Source organism: Corvus moneduloides, chromosome 1 (assembly GCF_009650955.1).
Source record: "Corvus moneduloides isolate bCorMon1 chromosome 1, bCorMon1.pri, whole genome shotgun sequence".
Taxonomy (NCBI): domain Eukaryota; kingdom Metazoa; phylum Chordata; class Aves; order Passeriformes; family Corvidae; genus Corvus; species Corvus moneduloides.
Window position 1 is genome coordinate 91651314 of NC_045476.1, and position 16516 is coordinate 91667829.

The following is a 16516-nucleotide window of genomic DNA, read 5'->3' on the forward strand; positions in this document are numbered from 1 at the left end:
CATCTAATGCAGCATAAAAATAAATAACTACATAAATAAATAACCTTTTGAGCTCCAAGCCCTTGCTTAGATCCTGAACAAGAGTACCTCTAGCTTTCCTTGTACGTTTGTGCCCCGACACTCCTTCAGCAGTCATTTCATTAACAGACCGTTCCGTCCTTTTTTTTTTTTTTTTTTTTTTGGTATCAAGAAAGTAAAAAGGAGAAAAATGCAACTATATTTAACTTCAGAACTGTCCATCACCCATGTAAAAGTATAAGTATTTCAACTAGTAAACCACGGAGCACTTCGCTGCTATGGCAGGCTAGCGCTAACGCAGAGTCCTGCGGGATGCTGCGGCGCGGGCAGCTACAGACGGGCACAGCCCGCCCGTCCCGACTAAACGCTGCTCAGCCGCCCCTGTCCGCGCCCGGGGCGGGTCCGCCACAGGATCCGCAGGTGTGCGCGGCGGTGCCCGCCCGGCCCCGGCAGCGGGGGCGCGTCCCGCACCGCGGGGAGAGCGCCCATCCCCGCCGCACCGCGCCGCAGCGCGCAGCTCGCGTCCCGAACCGACGCTCCTCACACCGCCAAAAGTTTCAGCCGCCGGCGTGCGGGGCCGACCCCCCCCATGCCCGTCTTGCCCCGCTTTATCTCCCGACAGCCGCTCGCCGTCCCCGGAGCGCGGCCGCGGCGGGCCCCTGCGGCAGGAGCGGGCTCCCCCCCGCCCCGCACACCCTCCGGCGGCGGCAGGGGCGGGCAGGGCCGCAGCACTGCCGCCCCCCGGCGGGCACAGAGTCCCCTCCCCGCGCCGCGCCCTGCCCGCACCTGCGGCGCCGAGGGAGGCGGGGAGCGCGGCAGGGAGCGCCCCGTCCTGCCCCGCCGCCCCCGGGGACGGGGGCGCACGGCCGCCATGTGAGAGCAGCGGGGCCCGCGGCGGAGCCCGTCCCCGGGGCGGCGGGGCCGGACCGCCTGTGGCCGCCGTGCCGCGCTGCGGGCTCGGCAGGTCTGCAGAGGCGAGCGGGCAGCAACAAGCCGCCGCCGGCCGCCCGCCCGCGGCCCCGCCATGGGGGCCGGGCGCGGGGCGAGGCTCGCCGCCCCGAGCCGCCGCCGGGGCTGAGCGCGGCGTCAGCGCAGGTACGGACGGCGGGAGGCAGGGAGGGAGGGAGGCGTCGCGCCGGGCCACGGAGGAGGCGGCCGGGCTGGGGAAGGGGCTGGCCCGGCTCCCGCCCAGCCCCACCGGGAGAGGATCGGGCGGCGCTGCCCGGCCCTCCGGAAAGTTTGGGCGGGCAGCGCGGAGCCCCGGGTCCCCCGCGGCGGCCGGGCCGGGCCGGGCCGGGCAGCGCTGCCGGGCGGGCGGAGCGCGGTGCCCCGCCGAGGGCCGGGGAGGCGGGCGGGCAGAGAGAGAGGCTTTTGAATGGCTTTGGGAAGCGGTACCGCGGAGCTGGGGTCGTGCCGGCAGGCTGCAGCGGCAGTGCTTGAGTGGCCGGAGTAGTGTACGTATTTTGGTTTGGGGTTTTTTTTCCGATTTGGCGTGCAGTGTTTCAGGGAGAGGAGCCGGGAGCGCTGTTAACTCCTGGAGGATGTGTGTTAAATGAGCCTCGGCTGCGGGAACTCGGAGCGGCTCTCCCTTGCCTTTCGAACACGGGCGAGGAAGAGGAGGTTTTGTGTGCTGGTTTGGGTAGTTCGGAAGGCAGGTAGTTTGCTCGCTTTAGTGTGCTTGCTTTTAGTTGTCTGCAACAGAAACGTGCTCACTGGTAGGTATTTAAACAAAACCCCAACTAGCGTACTTCAGACTGAATAAGAGGTTAATGAAAATCATCGTGTGTATATATAGTGAATAGCACTCAACTGGGTAATTTCTATTCCGCACCCTGCTGGATTTTGGGGAGCTCCGTTTAATTCATCGGGCGTCCGTCCTCTTCACATGTTGTCATCTGAAAGTTAAAAATAACTCCCAAGTGCTCCGGGTTTTGCCTGCACCTGCCTCTGCAAACGCTGACTCCCCGGAGTTCTGCGTGGTGCTCTCTTGGAGACGAAGACGCCCGGTCCGTGTCCAGAGCCCTGCTATTTATAAGACTTGGCAGAGCGGGGGGGGAGGGATGCAGCAGCAGGCTGTTTGCCTTTTGCATAAACTACCGAGGCAGGTTGCACATTGTTTGAGATGTTGCATCGGTGGAGGCGAGGCGGGGTGCTGGGGGGAAGAAGTGCAGAAGCTGAAGTATTCCTAATCCTTCTTTTCCTAGGGATTGTGGATCTATGAAGTGCTTCCCTCCGATGTGAATGCAGTGTCCCCTGTGGGATGCAGTAGGTGATGCCCAGCTCTACTGCAATGGCAATTGGAGCTCTCTCTAGTTCTCTTCTCGTAACCTGCTGCCTCATGGTTGCCCTCTGTAGCTCCACCGTACCTGTACAAAAACTGGCCAAGGCTCAAGACAAACAGGAGATAAAGGCGAGCCAGGAAAAGAGGGATCACACATCTACAAGGGACAGCCAGACAGGTCCAGGGAAAATGAATGAGATCGGCAGGAGCGGGAGGGAGGAGAGTGGCAGGGACTGGAAGAGCAAAGGAAACAGGAACTACTCGAACAAGGAGTCTTGGACTAAGCAAAAGCAGGCTTGGAACAGCCAGGGGACAAGCAGTAAATCTGGGAGCATTCAAGTGCAGGAGCAAAGGGATGCTGCTCCTGAGGAACCTCAGGTGGCTGAAGATTCATCTCTCCCAGCATCTGTTGCGAGTGTCACTCCCGAGCCTCCGGAGGAGTACGCCTATCCGGACTACCGTGGGAAAGGCTGCGTGGACGAGAGCGGCTTCGTCTATGCCATCGGGGAGAAGTTTGCGCCGGGCCCTTCTGCCTGCCCCTGCCTCTGCACTGAGGAGGGCCCGCTATGTATCCAGCCCGAGTGCCCCAGGCTCCACCCTCGTTGCATCCATGTGGACACCACGCAGTGCTGCCCGCAGTGCAAGGAGAGGAAGAACTACTGCGAGTTCCGAGGGAAAACCTACCAGACCCTAGAGGAGTTCATGGTAAGGACTGAAGCCAAAAGTCATTTTGTGAATTCTTCTCTTGTTTAAAGTGGTATTATGTTCTTTAACTGCTTTCTCTGAGGGTGTTCTGGGTCTCCCCCTCCTCTTTTTCATTTTTGTGTTAATATTACTTCTGCAGTCCTGTAAAATATTCCCCTTAAACATGACCTTTCTTGCTCTATGATACTCTAACATTTTTGAATGAGGGTGCTGATCTTTATTAATTCCTTTGGTATTTACAGTAAAAAATGCTACTTGGAAGGATGCTACTCGGTGGTGTTACGGATTTTATGAAAAATTTCAGCAGTACATTTGTTTCCTTATTTAACTATTAACTGGTAAACTTCTGCCCTGCAGGGATCAAGCAGGGTTTTGTGGGCTGTCTTCTATTCCTAGTAATCACTCTGCGATGATCCCTTACTTTCTAACAGTTGTTTCTTTTTCCTTTTTAACTATTTAAGTGGTGCTGCCAAGGTTGCATAATGTTTACTTTCTGAGAATGGGCCTTCTTTTTAATAACGGTGTGGTCTGCAGTCTAGGTTGGAGTGATACTTAAAGAAAGGACTTGAGAAGCTTTATGTTCAGGGAAATCCTTTTAGAGTAGGGTCTTTTTAAGCATTGTTGTGCTAAGTCATTATCATTGAAAATGCAAGATGTTACAGTGCACTCAAAAGTTGTGGAGTTGGGCCCAGTTTTCTGGTTGTTTACCTTGTCTTTTTCCATTTTGTATTTTATTGTGGCTGACCAGGCTCTAAGAATGACTTGTGAATTTGCTTGTGAAAGACTGGTAGATACAGAGCTGGTGCAAAACCCATTTCTGAATACGCCAGAGAGTTTCATGCTGAATATGTTGAGGGGAATATGAAATACAGTTCAAGGTTCTGGAAGCTGAGCCCCTCTCAGGATGGAGAAAAAGAAAATGTATTTGTGAATGCTGAAAGTAAGTCGCCTCATTTGCTGTCTGTGGTATTTGCATGTTCCTGAAAACTTAACTTTGGTTCATAATGTCTTTCCATGTTCTTCAATTTAAGGGAAACTAAATAACGGAGCAGAACTACTTTCTCCATAATGAATAACAGTGTTGCCCTTTACCCTTTTTAGGCAGTGATGCGCAGAGCACTGGTGAATTGCGTGGTACGGCAGAAAACTTGTATCATCCTCCTTTTTTCCATGTCACCCTCAAGGACTGCCTTGAACTTCAGGGTGGCAGTTTTCTACTTAAGAGGGAGCAGCTGCCCTAACAGCAGCTAGTTGGTGTGACCTTTTCAGAGATGGCTTGTGAGATCCTTCCTTTCCCAGCGTACTTAATTCTTCGGGGATGGCCAAAAGATGAAGCTTCTCCACACCTTCTTCATAGCTCAGAGTTTTAAAGACTAATGAGTCTTAAAGAATTTTAAAGGCTCCTCCCTGCTCTTCATTCACATTCTTCTACAGAGTTCTATTTCCTAGCCTGTTTATGTAGTGGTGTCGTATTAATGGCTATAAAGCAAGCCTAAAATACTGTGTTAAATGTGTAGTGAGCGTAGAACCTTAATGTTCCCTGGTACATTTGAATACGGCTGGCAGCCTTGGTAAAAATGGAGTGTTGAACAGTGACATTTACAGAAATTTTCTGAAAAGATCTTGGCTATCAGATTTCTTTTCAACCCCATTCAGCTTTCGGCCCTTGTCTTCGTATCCTCCTCTAACAAAACTTCGGTTCCCTTACCGCCTTCTTTTACTCAGCTTTGGAAACATGAATGAGAAGGGATGTCTGCTCAGGACAAGCAAGTTATTGATGCAATTAGGCAGTGGAACTGCAGCCTGATTATTTTCCTATGTGAGAACCTTGTTTTTTAGTTGAGCTTCAGTGTTGGTTCCAATATTGTGAGCACAAGCTGTAAATGCAGCTGTTTGCCCAGGCCATGGCAATCAGTGGAGTTGTCTGGCAACACGAGGTGCAGATGTAGTCCGGTTGCTGCTGCTCAGTGGAAGCAATTGCAAAATGCAATTGCACACAGCTTCAAACGTAATTTCGTGAGTTTAAAGTTGATGGTCTTAGAGAGGTTACTAATATGCTATCTCTTGATCAAGGTCAGGGAAGGAGTTGTAAATGGATAGCGGTGTGATTTTTCTCCGTGTCTGCACCTACTATTAGTGGCAAAGAGTGCCAGCCATCACTGAAGGAAGAAAAAGGTGACCTCCTAGAATTTAAGTGACATTATTTGCACAAACATTTATGTATAGATGTGTAATTATGTGTGCAAGTTTGTGAGTCTGCTTATATAAAATTCCTATGTGGCTTGGCATGGCAAAGAATTGCCCTGACTGAAGCCAGAAGCTGAGTGTGCCAGGGAATTTGAGGTTTCATGTGTTTCTTCTTTGATTTGCAGTCTGTTCTTCTTGTGTGTGCACGTATGCATGCATTTTTCTGTTTTCAAAAAGGACATGGATGTCAACACAAAACACAACTTGTGTGTAGGGAAAGGACAAGGTCTCATAAAGCTGTTTCCATCAGCACCACTCTGGTCCCCTGTGGGCTTTGTGAGGCAGAATAGCAGTGTGATCACAGCATCCATATGAGTGCAACGGGTAGCAAAACCTCTGTTTGGTGAAACGCAATGGGGATAAAGTTCTGCACTGAAGCTGGAGATTTCTAAAGCACATGGTCCAAATCTTTCAAGTAAAATTTGAAAATGAGGGCTGGCATAGAAAGTCTTACCAGAGCCATAAATTATCTTCAGAAGTGCAATGTTTTGGAAACGATCTATATTTTTGAAAGTTGTTGCTTTGTGTCTTTTAGAATTTTCTTGCTACCATGAGGAAGCAAATTGGGGTTTTTTGTGGGTAAATTACTTGGAAATCTGGAAGTCAACAAGCCCAAAAGAGTTTTGAAAGAGCTGAGGTATTTTGAAGACAGAGAGGAGTAAAAGCATGGCTGGTATGTTTATTGTCAGTGTAACCCCATTCATGTTCTCCTGAGTTGTGTAAGTGGCAAGAAAATATTAGTAAAAATTCCAGTGCAAAAGCAAGGAAGTTTGGGATTATGATTGTTTTGGGCATTTGTTTTTTAATTTAGGTGTTTTCAAGGCTAAAGGAACCGACTGTAGGTTGTATATATTTTTTTAATTCAGCTTTTTTGTTGGTTTGGTTTAGATGTCTTTTTATTTTCTAATTAAAGTTTGACATGTGGAAGGGAGTAGGGGAAAGCCTCAAATTCCCTTGGACTACGAATGATTTGTCACTTCCTAATTATGAAAATTTGCACTAAGCTGTTGGATAAACCTACTAAGCTAGAGCTTTCTTGACGCCCCACTAGTGGAAAACTTAGCGGTTTATACCATAGTGCATTTGCTCTTTTACAATGTCTGCAACTCCATTTGTACCTCTCCTCATAAACTTCCCTTTAGACAATTCTAAAGAAGTAGGTTTTTTTGCCATCTGCACTCTATTTTCTACAGGTTTTATGGCTGCATGGTGAATACACAAGACTTCTGTTGCCTCTTGTTGCCTTCCTGCAGTTTTTTCAGCGGCAGAACTGCTGCTGCTATCGAGTTAACAGCTTCATCTGTAGACCATGCAGACGTGGTATCATTAGTCTTCAGAGAGAGGTTGATAGGTGATATTATTTCCAGTCCGGCCTGGTTATGTCAGAAGTGCTGAGTGTTGAGTGCTGCTGGGCTGGTCGTTTCCCACCAGAACAAGTGGGATGCTCCTTGCGTTGACTGCCACTAGGAACTGTGCAGCAGGGAGGGTGCTTGCATTGCATGAGTAGAGAGGGGAAATGAAGGACCAAATGGGTCTTTTCATTCTGATTTATTTAGCTGCTGTTACATACACATGCTGTCTTACTGTCTGTCTCTCTCTCTCTCATGATGATTACGTCTCCAAGTACTGAGCTGCCATTAAGTTGCGGAAAGTGGGGGTTTTCTACAGTTCCTGCTATATCCTGATCATCTATAAAAAGAATGCACTGTTTAGTCCAAAGACGAACAGATAATGGCTGACGCTGATACCATTTTAGCAGCCACTGTGGTTTACTTACATGCCTGAAAAGATCTCTCTAGAAATAAGCTCGTGGGGACCTTCCTTATCACTGCTGCCATTACTCAGATTGGTGGGTTGTGCAGATGACCGTACTTACCAAGGGTGTAATGTAAGTATTCCCCTGAAATCCCATGATCTATGACACTAGAAGTGTCTTCATTATGGCAGTATCACATTAACAGTGCACTCTGTTCATGAAAGATATAGTTTTCAGGTGTATGTGCTGTATAGGACAGAAATGTGTATTAAAACTCATCATTATTAGATAAGAATTAGATCAGCTTTATTTTTCAATCAATAGTATTTTCAGTGCTTCATCAAGTGACTTTTCTGAGAATTTCAGCCTTTGTCAAATTTGGAAATCTAGCAAACCTATTTAATTAGAACATGCTTAAATTTTACAGAGGAGAGATTTTAGGAATAGCATCTGTGTGCTTGTCTTGTTTCCTGATTGCAATCAGATACTTTAGTTTTTACACCACTTCCAATATTGAATGACACAGCTACTAAGCAGTGTCCTGGGCTAAGGAACCTCTGTTGTCGTAGCTACTGGTCTTATTGAACTTTTGATGGTTGGTGAATTTGCATCTTTTCCAAGTCATGGCAAAAAGTGTTAAAATCGATTGAAAGCTGTAGGTTTGGCTTGTTGATCCTGATCCTTGGAACTGAGTTCTGGTATCTTTGATCAAGTAGGATTACTTAAAAATAATATAAAAAAAAATTAGTCCTCCTTAAAAACTATGTTTTTATAATTTAGTAAGTATTGTTTCTGGATGTAACTCTAGAAGGAAGGAGTCTTATTGTTGACTTAATACTTAGGATCTCAGGTTTGCTGACACTCAAAACTTCACATGTGGTTCAAGTGATTACTTAAAATACCTGAGCCTTTCAACTCTGAGCACTGGATCAGGAACCTCCTCATCTGCTGACACTCCAGCTCTGGAAGTGAATGTGGCAGTTTAAAACCAATTACAGGACAAAGTTGTCCCAAAGTCTGTAACAAAGATCTGCTGCACTGGGCTGTCAGCCTCTGTGTAGGATTTTATAAACATACACTGTGGTGTTATGCTTGGTAGAGTGTAAAGCAAAGAGAAAACACAAAGTGAGTAGGTAGCAAAGGAAATCTGAAATAAATAATAGTAATAAAAGCAGAAAGCAACACAGCAAGAGACCCTATTTAGGCTTTCTAAGCAGAGGGGAGGGCGTGAAAGATATGTGCATAAGCAAATAGCAGCTTTGGCAGGTGGGAAGGGAAGTAGCAAAGCATGAATGAGCATTTAGTTGGAGATGATGCTGTGCAAGCATCCACATGTTTGAACTTTGGAAGTGAGAAGGATGTGAGAGGCAAGTAAGAAGAGAATGGATTTGAGGAAAAAATGTGATAGGCTGCCTAAAAAATAGGGAGAAGAAGCAGATGATCTCCAAGTCAGGCATCTGGGTGATTCTTCACAGCAAATAATTATTTTCTTTTTTAGATTTTATTTTTTTCTGCTCTTATTGGAGAAATGCAGAGGGGGTTGTCTGCATCAGCTAGAATCTGGAATGAAAAAGGGTCCATAAAAAGAACAACCTCCTCCTTAAGTAAACCAGTAATCTGCACAGATTATAGATTTAGAGGATCACTAATAACGTTCAGCTGCGTTTTCATCCTGTGTTCTGAGCATGGGTACCCATGTGGTTTTTTGGAGTGCAGCAATGAGATTTACAGTATGGCATTTGTTGCTCTTCACATCCTTGCTTCCCTCTATCTTGTGTGGTATGAGGATGTCAGCAGTGCAGTGTGATGCGCCTGGTCAGGAATGCTGAAGAGGACAGCTGGAATTGTATATGTGGGAACTGCAGACATTTCAAAGTCCATTTTTTACTAAAGAGAGTCTTGCTACTGTTTTGTTCAGAATTAATTTCTTTGAAGTAGGTCTTTCAAGTAACTATTTCATGGTATTCCTATTCTGTAAGAGTTCTTCAAAGCCAGTAACATTTCACTAGGTATAAAGGATTACCGGTATTTTCCTTCACCCCTTTCTTTGAATTTCAACTTCCTTTCAGAAAGTTACGAGTATTAGAAGAGTGGTCCAAATACAGTTAACCTATGGGAAACACCTGAATTCAAAAGGATGTGTTTTTTTCCTGAATTCTCTTTGAAAAATATAGTTTTCAATAAAATTTAACTTCCTGCTATCACAATACTTTCAAACCTGAAAAAATTGATAAGGTTTTCCATTAAATGAAGCTTCTAACTTCATTTAGCAAAACTTTTCTTCTTAAAATAGAATATTTTTCTCTAAAGTATATTTTGAACCTCTAATAGAACTAAACCAGATTATGAACTTAATTTTCAGGAAGTTCATTAGAGATTCAATAAGATAATTGTTGTTTTATTTGTATTAAAAGTCTTCACTGTTCTTGTTTTCAACATCCCTCTGACTTTCCCATTTGCTGTGTAGGTACAGAGAAGAACCTGCTTTGTTTTGGGTTTTTTTTCCTGCTGTAGTTCTGTAATTTTGCAGGAGCCCAGTCTTGCTCTCTGCATTATTTAGGCCACAAAACCCATTTGTTTTAGAGTGGGGAGGAAAAAGATGTGAAGGAAAGAACATTGCAGATGAGAAGGTGGGCATTGCACACTCCAGGAGTGCATTAAGTGAAGGAGTTAAAGGGTGACTGGGTTTGTGTTTCAGGTTTCTCCGTGTGAAAGGTGTCGCTGTGAAGGCAATGGTGAAGTGCTGTGCACGGTCTCAGCCTGTCCCCAGACCGAGTGTGTGGATCCGGTGTATGAGCCCGACCAGTGCTGTCCCATCTGCAAAAATGGTGAGTGATGGCTGCAAAAGTAGGAGGAGGCCTCTGTCGGAGAGATCCATGTTTGTGGATACAAATATTGCTGCTAGCAAGAATTTTTCTTGCTTCTTCCCAGTCCCGTGAGATACTTTTCTCTCTCACGGAAGATACTTGTAGAGTTCTATAAACTATGAACACCTGCGACCTTGCAAACCTTTGTTTATGGTACAGTAGAAAAATATTTTGACAATGGATGTTTAGGATTTTAGCCAATCACCCCAAGGGGTGGCTGATCCTTTGACCAATTAGACTATGAAGAAAAAAGTCTATAAAAGAGTTTGTAAAATAATTAAATAAATCAATCTTGCTGCACAGTTCTTGCCTGCTGGATCTCTCTTCTCCTCCCTACCACTGCGGGATACTGTGACACATATTGTTCTGTTCTGGTTTTGAAAAATAATTCAGATATTTTTCTTTTTCCTCGAGTGGAGATGGAGAAGAGTTTTGTGTGGATGGTGTAATCCTGTTGTGAGGAAACAGATCTCCCTTGACTGGGATGGACTCAGTTATGATCTATGGGGATTTTTGTTACCCAAGAGACAATTAAGATGTTAATACCAGCTGTTCATGTATCTCTTGGATATAAAATTTGCATGAACTCATTGTGGCTGTGTTTTATGTAGGCACAAAAATGGAACTCAGACTCTTCATGTTATCCACCTTTCAACATGAACAGGGAAAGCTACTTTTGTTCTCCATTCATATTTGTTTCCCTTTCAGATATTCTTCTCCTTTTTTTGGTTTGGTTTTTTTTCTTAAGGCAAATCAAATGTACCTTATTGAGCTCATCTAATTTTCATAACTAAATGAATTAAACTCCGAAGTTTAATTGAATATTTTTCATAACTAAATTAGACAGAAAGTCTCTCTACTCCCAGCAAGGGCTTGCATTAGATCAAAGTCTTAGTCTATTTAGAGGAAAAAAATTACATGACATACTAGCTCTTCACTTATATAGAAGAAATGATAATTTATTAATAGAAATGAAAGCTGCAAAATCTCAAATGAAATTATATTTAAAATTTAAAAGGACATTTAGAAATACTCAGATAATGTGCAGACATCTATTATTTCTCTTGAATAGGTAGGTTTCATTACATTAGCTAAAACAAACTGATTAAAATTGTGGAAAAGTTGGGGGAGGAGTGAATGTACAGCATATGGTTTCCGCAAATTCAATAGTAGATGATAAGGGATTGTTAATTGCATTGGAGGAGTTTCATTTGTATGGATATAAAAGTAATTGCTTCACATCCCTTAATTGGTTGTTACAACCCTGAAGGAATTTGTTCTTGGCTGTACAGCTTAAGGGCACTCTTGTTTCTGGAGATGAGGACAGGCATTTTTTGAGGCATTTAGGGACAGTTCCTGAGAAAGTCTGAATTTGGAAGCTGGTGATATCATAGCTAGCTAGTCAGAAGGATCCTTTAGCACTTGTTTGATGGCAAGAATGTTGCTGGCGTTGTATGTGACATGCTACAGTTCCCCAGGTCGAAGTGACTTTAGCTGGCAAAAGGTCTGTTTCCAGTATCAGGGATGGAGTTATAAGCAGAATACGTCAAGACGCTGTAGTCTTTCCTACTGAATTTGTCCAGTTATCTTAACAGTGTTTGGAGCTGGATGGACTTTCCATCAGCACACATTCTCCCACAAGCAGCAACATAAAGCACAGTAGTGGCAGTCTCCCAGTGATGGCTCTCTTTTGGCTTAAGGTGGTGTAGCAGTGCAGGGCTTGGCTTGGCTGTGTTACGATCCTGTTTAAACCCAGAAGAGTAAAGAAAATTATGTCTCAGGAAGAACTTAGAAGGTTCAAAATATACCCCAAAACGAGATTAAAACCAAATGAAGTTAGATGTTGGTGCCAAAAAATTGATGTGTTGTATTTAATAATAAAAGAGGCAAAGAGAAAGAAAGAGGAAAGAAAGAAAAAGAAGTGTGGGTGGGGGAACAGGGAGAGGTGACAGGGGTTAAGGTGGAAGCATATCACCCATCCGAGGGTCCCAACGACGTCTCATTGCTCCCCTCAATCTGGTCTGCTGGTGGTGAGGGTCCCCCGTCGCCACCGTGGTCACCACATGCTACACCACGCCGCCACACGCCGAAGAGTGCAGAATCCTGTGGATTAATGTACACTTTGGGCCAGGTGGAACACCCACATCTCCCTTGCAGGGGCTGGCTTGACACACTGTCCCCTGCAACACTGAGGGTCTGTTGCATCATCTCTGGGGCTCTGGTGCAGGGTCTGGGGACCCCTTTGAGGGGGCCCCTGTGATGGGCCATGTCACCCCCTTCTGCTGTGGATAAGGTTCCCCCCCCCCGGTGAGGACCCCTCAGCTGGGCTCCTCTGCACAGTGGAGGATGGGCAGTCACTGTGCCTCTGACAAGAGGCTTTTCCCAGATACCCAAAGCCTCTCCTCCCTCCACCCCCCCAACAGGTGGAGGGTCTGATCAAGCCTGGCAGCTGATAGCCCTGGGGCTGTGGTCTCCACCTTTGGAGGTGTTAAGCCTGTGCTTTGTGAATGTCCCCAGACCTGAGTTGTTACTTTATCTTCATCAGCGAGCGGTGTAAGGCCTCAGTCAGGGCCCCATCCAGGGTTCGGTAGTCTTCACTACAGCTTTTGTAATACAGCTTTAAAAGTCCTTCATGAAAATGTTTAAGTCATAAACTGTAATATTTCAGTCTCTGACAGGCTGTTCACATAGATTCCTTGACACTTTTTCCAGAAATGAGGAAAAGTTACCAAAAATTGTACATGAAACATACCTTTTGTTGTGAGGAAGCTGCCTTTTCTCAGAGCTGTTAAACCTGCTTGACTTCTGCCAGCAAGAAAAGGATGGTCTTGTCCTCAGCCTCTGAATCCCTAATATTACTTGCATATTTCTCCCGTATAACCATGAGCTGGCATCTCTGACCCAGTTTCAGACCAAGGTGACCACAGCTACCTGTTTCTAGTGAGCTGTACTGTCACTTCTCTGCATGTCAGAGAACCAACAGTGGCTTTCCTTGTTAGCTTTTAGATGAAGAAGAAAACCATTAGCAATAACAACAAGACCAAGATAGCTCAGAAGCAGCTTAACTTCTCTGGTTCAGCAGCTTCAGTATAATATCACAAAAAAACTTCTGAGGAAACGTCTCCATCTGGGGAGTGCATTTAAAAAAATAAAGGACTTAGAGCTTATTTTAAAGTGTGGTACACGTGCAGTTCTCTAGGAACTTCAGTGAATTGCTGAATGTTTTTAATTAGATTGGAGCAAAAACCTACTGAGCAGGAAAACCTAGCCTGCCTCATCCTCTCATTTTCAAGCCTGCTGGAACAAATGTGCTGTGAATGTGAGTTGAAGAAACAATCATCATGTTGTGCTTCAGGGTTGATTGTTACAGCGATGACATCAGTGACATCATGTTAGTGACACAAAAGAGCTCTGGGAGATGTACAGGGAGCTCAGCCATATAACCTGAACGGTGGGAAAGCTGGAACCACAGAAAGGATCCGAGTGAGGTAACTGCTGTCATGATCTGCAGTAGAGCAAGAAGGGCTGGGAGGTGACGTTTGGGTTCACTACATTTACTAGCATTTTTGTGTTAAAAATGTACACAATCAAACTGATTTCTCTCCCTTTCCTGACACTTCTTAACATACAACACCTTCCCAACTTACCTGGTCTGCAGATTGCTAGCAGTGACCCGACAGTGAGAACTGAGCAACTACCTCTCACTGGTAAGAATATGCACAAATGCCCAGTTAAGAAGCCTGTGATTGTTAGAAATTAATGAATTCACTGTCTTGACAGGTGTGAGACACTGCACCTTATCTCTTGTGGGAAGGAGGGTATGTAGCTGACCTCTCTGACCTATTTTCACAAAATTGCTGGCAACCCTTACGAGGAGGGGTGGATGTGTAACTGCACGTAGGGCTTACACAACTGTGCACGTGTAGGTGCAGACTTGCTTTGAATGTAAGAAGTGGTAAATGGAAGACTTGTGGAATTAAAGAATAGTTGTATGTGTAGTATTTAATAATCTATATCGCATCCTGACTTTCAAAAAGAGGCCTGGATACTTCCATAGCTGAAGATATTATTTCCTCCTTTGTGGGCAGGGACAGCAAGGTGCTTTAAAAGAACATTTACTCTGAAAAGTAGCATATAGAAGGGACAAAAGATAACACCTCACTGAGAAGATCTTGGGGTTATGGGAATTTTTCTGCTTTTTATGTCTCAAGTCACTGTAACTGTGGGAGCTGTTTTGTGTTTATAAATGCCCTGAAAGGAAACAGGGTGAGGACAGAGTGGGATGGAAAAGAGGCTTCCTTCCCATGTGGATTGACACATTGAGTTCCATGCTTTTGCTAAACATCAGCACCAGCCACAAGAAAAAACATCCAGAAAGTTAAATCTGATTTCAGAAAGTTGCTTTAGCTAACAGGTGCCTAGTTCAGACCTCCATCCTGCTTTACAGTATTAGCATTGTGGTTACTTTTGCAGAAGCCATCCTTGTTCACAGTGATCTCAATAACCTCAGATTCAGGTACAGTCACTTCTACAGTTTGTGCAGAGTTAAGGGTAGAGATAATGGGCATACAATTGCCCTTACATTGAGAAAAGGTGGGGTACTTGTCACTGATGCATTTGGTGCTGTGGAAAGGGGTGGGGGGTAAGACTGGTAGTGAATTATCTTGCTCTAGATTGAATTGCCTTGGTTGTGTGTTCTGCTGCTATTCCCAGCATTAGAGCCCTAATAGGCATACACAGCTGAAGTCTGTCTGTTTTGCCTGAAGCCTGCAGCCATGGAGCAGCCGATGGAGTCAAGGGTGGCCCCACTCCTGCCGGTGCCTTTGCAGGAAGATGAGATTAAACCTGTAACCCACGTGGAGCCTGAGGGGGAGTTGCGGTTGCTAGACCAAAAAACGTTTTGATCTAAGGTCCCCAAGAGATTTTTATTTCATTATATGGCTGAAAGATTGCCCCAGATAAAATGAAGCGGATCCTGTTGTCTTCCTATCATTTATCTATCTGTGTGTCAGTGTTGTTTCTCTGTCTACAGCAGGAAGAACTTCTCCTTTCGGCAAAGGCTCATAGCTGTACAGTCAAAAATAAAAACATTGATGCCTGGAGGATCAAGTCTGTTCTCAGGGCTGTAACATTTGCAGAAGATGTCTATTCTTACTGGCTGTGCACTAGGGAGACTTTACTCTGATTGTAGTCATTTCAGGTACATTGGGTGGAATGAGTCAGGACCTTACTTGGTATTTGTATTCATAGTTATGGTTGAAATACATGCATCATTTGGTTGAAATGATTGCTGCTAGTGAAGTGCAGGCCTAATGTGCTGTGGCTGGGGAGGGTGAGTGGTGATGGTTTTGTATCTCTGTGCTGTGAGGTTGACTCGCTGAAACTTGCTTTAGGACCTTTGTGTACAGTTGCAGGATTTAGGCCCAAGGTGACCTGAGACTGCTGCTGAATGGCAAGTGGGACCTCCATCTGTGAGAAGGGGCTCTCAAGGGAGCAAAACCCTGGTCATGGCTGGCAGAGCTGCTGTCCCCTTTTGCTACCGTTCATACAACAGGAATTTGTCTCACTTCAGGACTCAAATCTGTTAAAAAATGGTGCTGGTTGATGCAGTACTGTTGCCCCTGTCATCCCTCTAAAAATCCAGGTGGAGAGAGGGCTTGGAGAGTGGTTGGGCTGAGAGGCCTGTCTGGCCATAAGAAAGAGGAAGATGTTTATTCTGGGCTGATAAAGGGAAGCTGCACCTTGGCAGCTCTCACGTGAGCTGGCTGTTTGCTCTTCCCTGAAGCCCAAGCTTAGCTCAAGTACCATGGAGAATCTGAACTGTAAAATTTCATGTCCTTCTGCAGTGTGTTTAAATAAAATATGATATGGCCCTGACCATAAATGTCTTAATCTCAGCAATGAAGGAAGTATCATCATGCTGCTGTCCAGGTAGAGGTCAAGGCAGGACTATCACAAACATCAGGAGTGTCACACTGTAAAATTTAAGTAAGCAGCGCCTTTGATTGTCCTCTCTTCCTCTTTCTATTGTCACTTTAAATACTTTTTCAGTCATGCTTTGGCACCTGATTTATATATAGCAAATGAGATCCAGAAGTTTTAAAGCCAGAGTGGTTGCTTCAGTCTGCATTTTAAGGAGGGGATCAAATCAGATGGTCAAGGTGGTCTCTTCTAGATGTAAAATGTAGGTACCATAAAATGATTGTAAATTCTAGTTGATAAGATTGAAACAGTATTCCATTTATTTAAAAAATGAAATGTACATTAAAAAGTAATAACCGAATGAACAAGAAATCTTTTCAAACTATTCCCAGTTCCACCCACATAGTATGCACCAATGTGATTTGCTCCCTTCTAATGTGTTTACTTCAGGCATTTGAATGCTTGTGTATGCAGGGTAACATTTGCTCCATGTTTCTGTGCACATAAGTCGCTTAGCAAAAACTTCTGCATAGACTCTCCACTTTAGTAGACTGTATTTCACAAAATGATTTTTAATGTGGGACTCTTAACCAAGAAATATTAATGTTCTAGGGGGGATGAATGTTTCAGGGAGAAAAACACCATTAAAATTGCACGAACAGCTGTATGTGATTAAAATTGCCTAGAGATTATGCAGGTAGACTGAGAAACTGTAGCAGA

At 44.9% G+C, this 16516-nt stretch overlaps 1 protein-coding gene across 3 annotated transcripts in view; it reads left to right on the plus strand.

Annotated features, from left to right (window-relative positions):
- The first annotated feature begins 1034 nt into the window (after positions 1–1034).
- Positions 1035–16516, plus strand: part of VWC2 (von Willebrand factor C domain containing 2) — a 57452-nt gene continuing 41970 nt past the window's right edge. Inside the window, exons 1-3 of one of the 3 annotated variants that reach the window (XM_032118455.1) lie at positions 1035–1113; positions 2223–3004; positions 9706–9835. In XM_032118455.1, the coding sequence (XP_031974346.1) occupies positions 2291–3004; positions 9706–9835 (844 nt within the window). In that variant the 5' untranslated portion in view covers positions 1035–1113; positions 2223–2290. Of the gene's footprint in view, positions 1114–1375; positions 1473–1783; positions 2025–2222; positions 3005–9705; positions 9836–16516 lie in introns of those variants that run through there. The other 2 variants (XM_032118461.1, XM_032118471.1) reach the window with 2 other exon arrangements.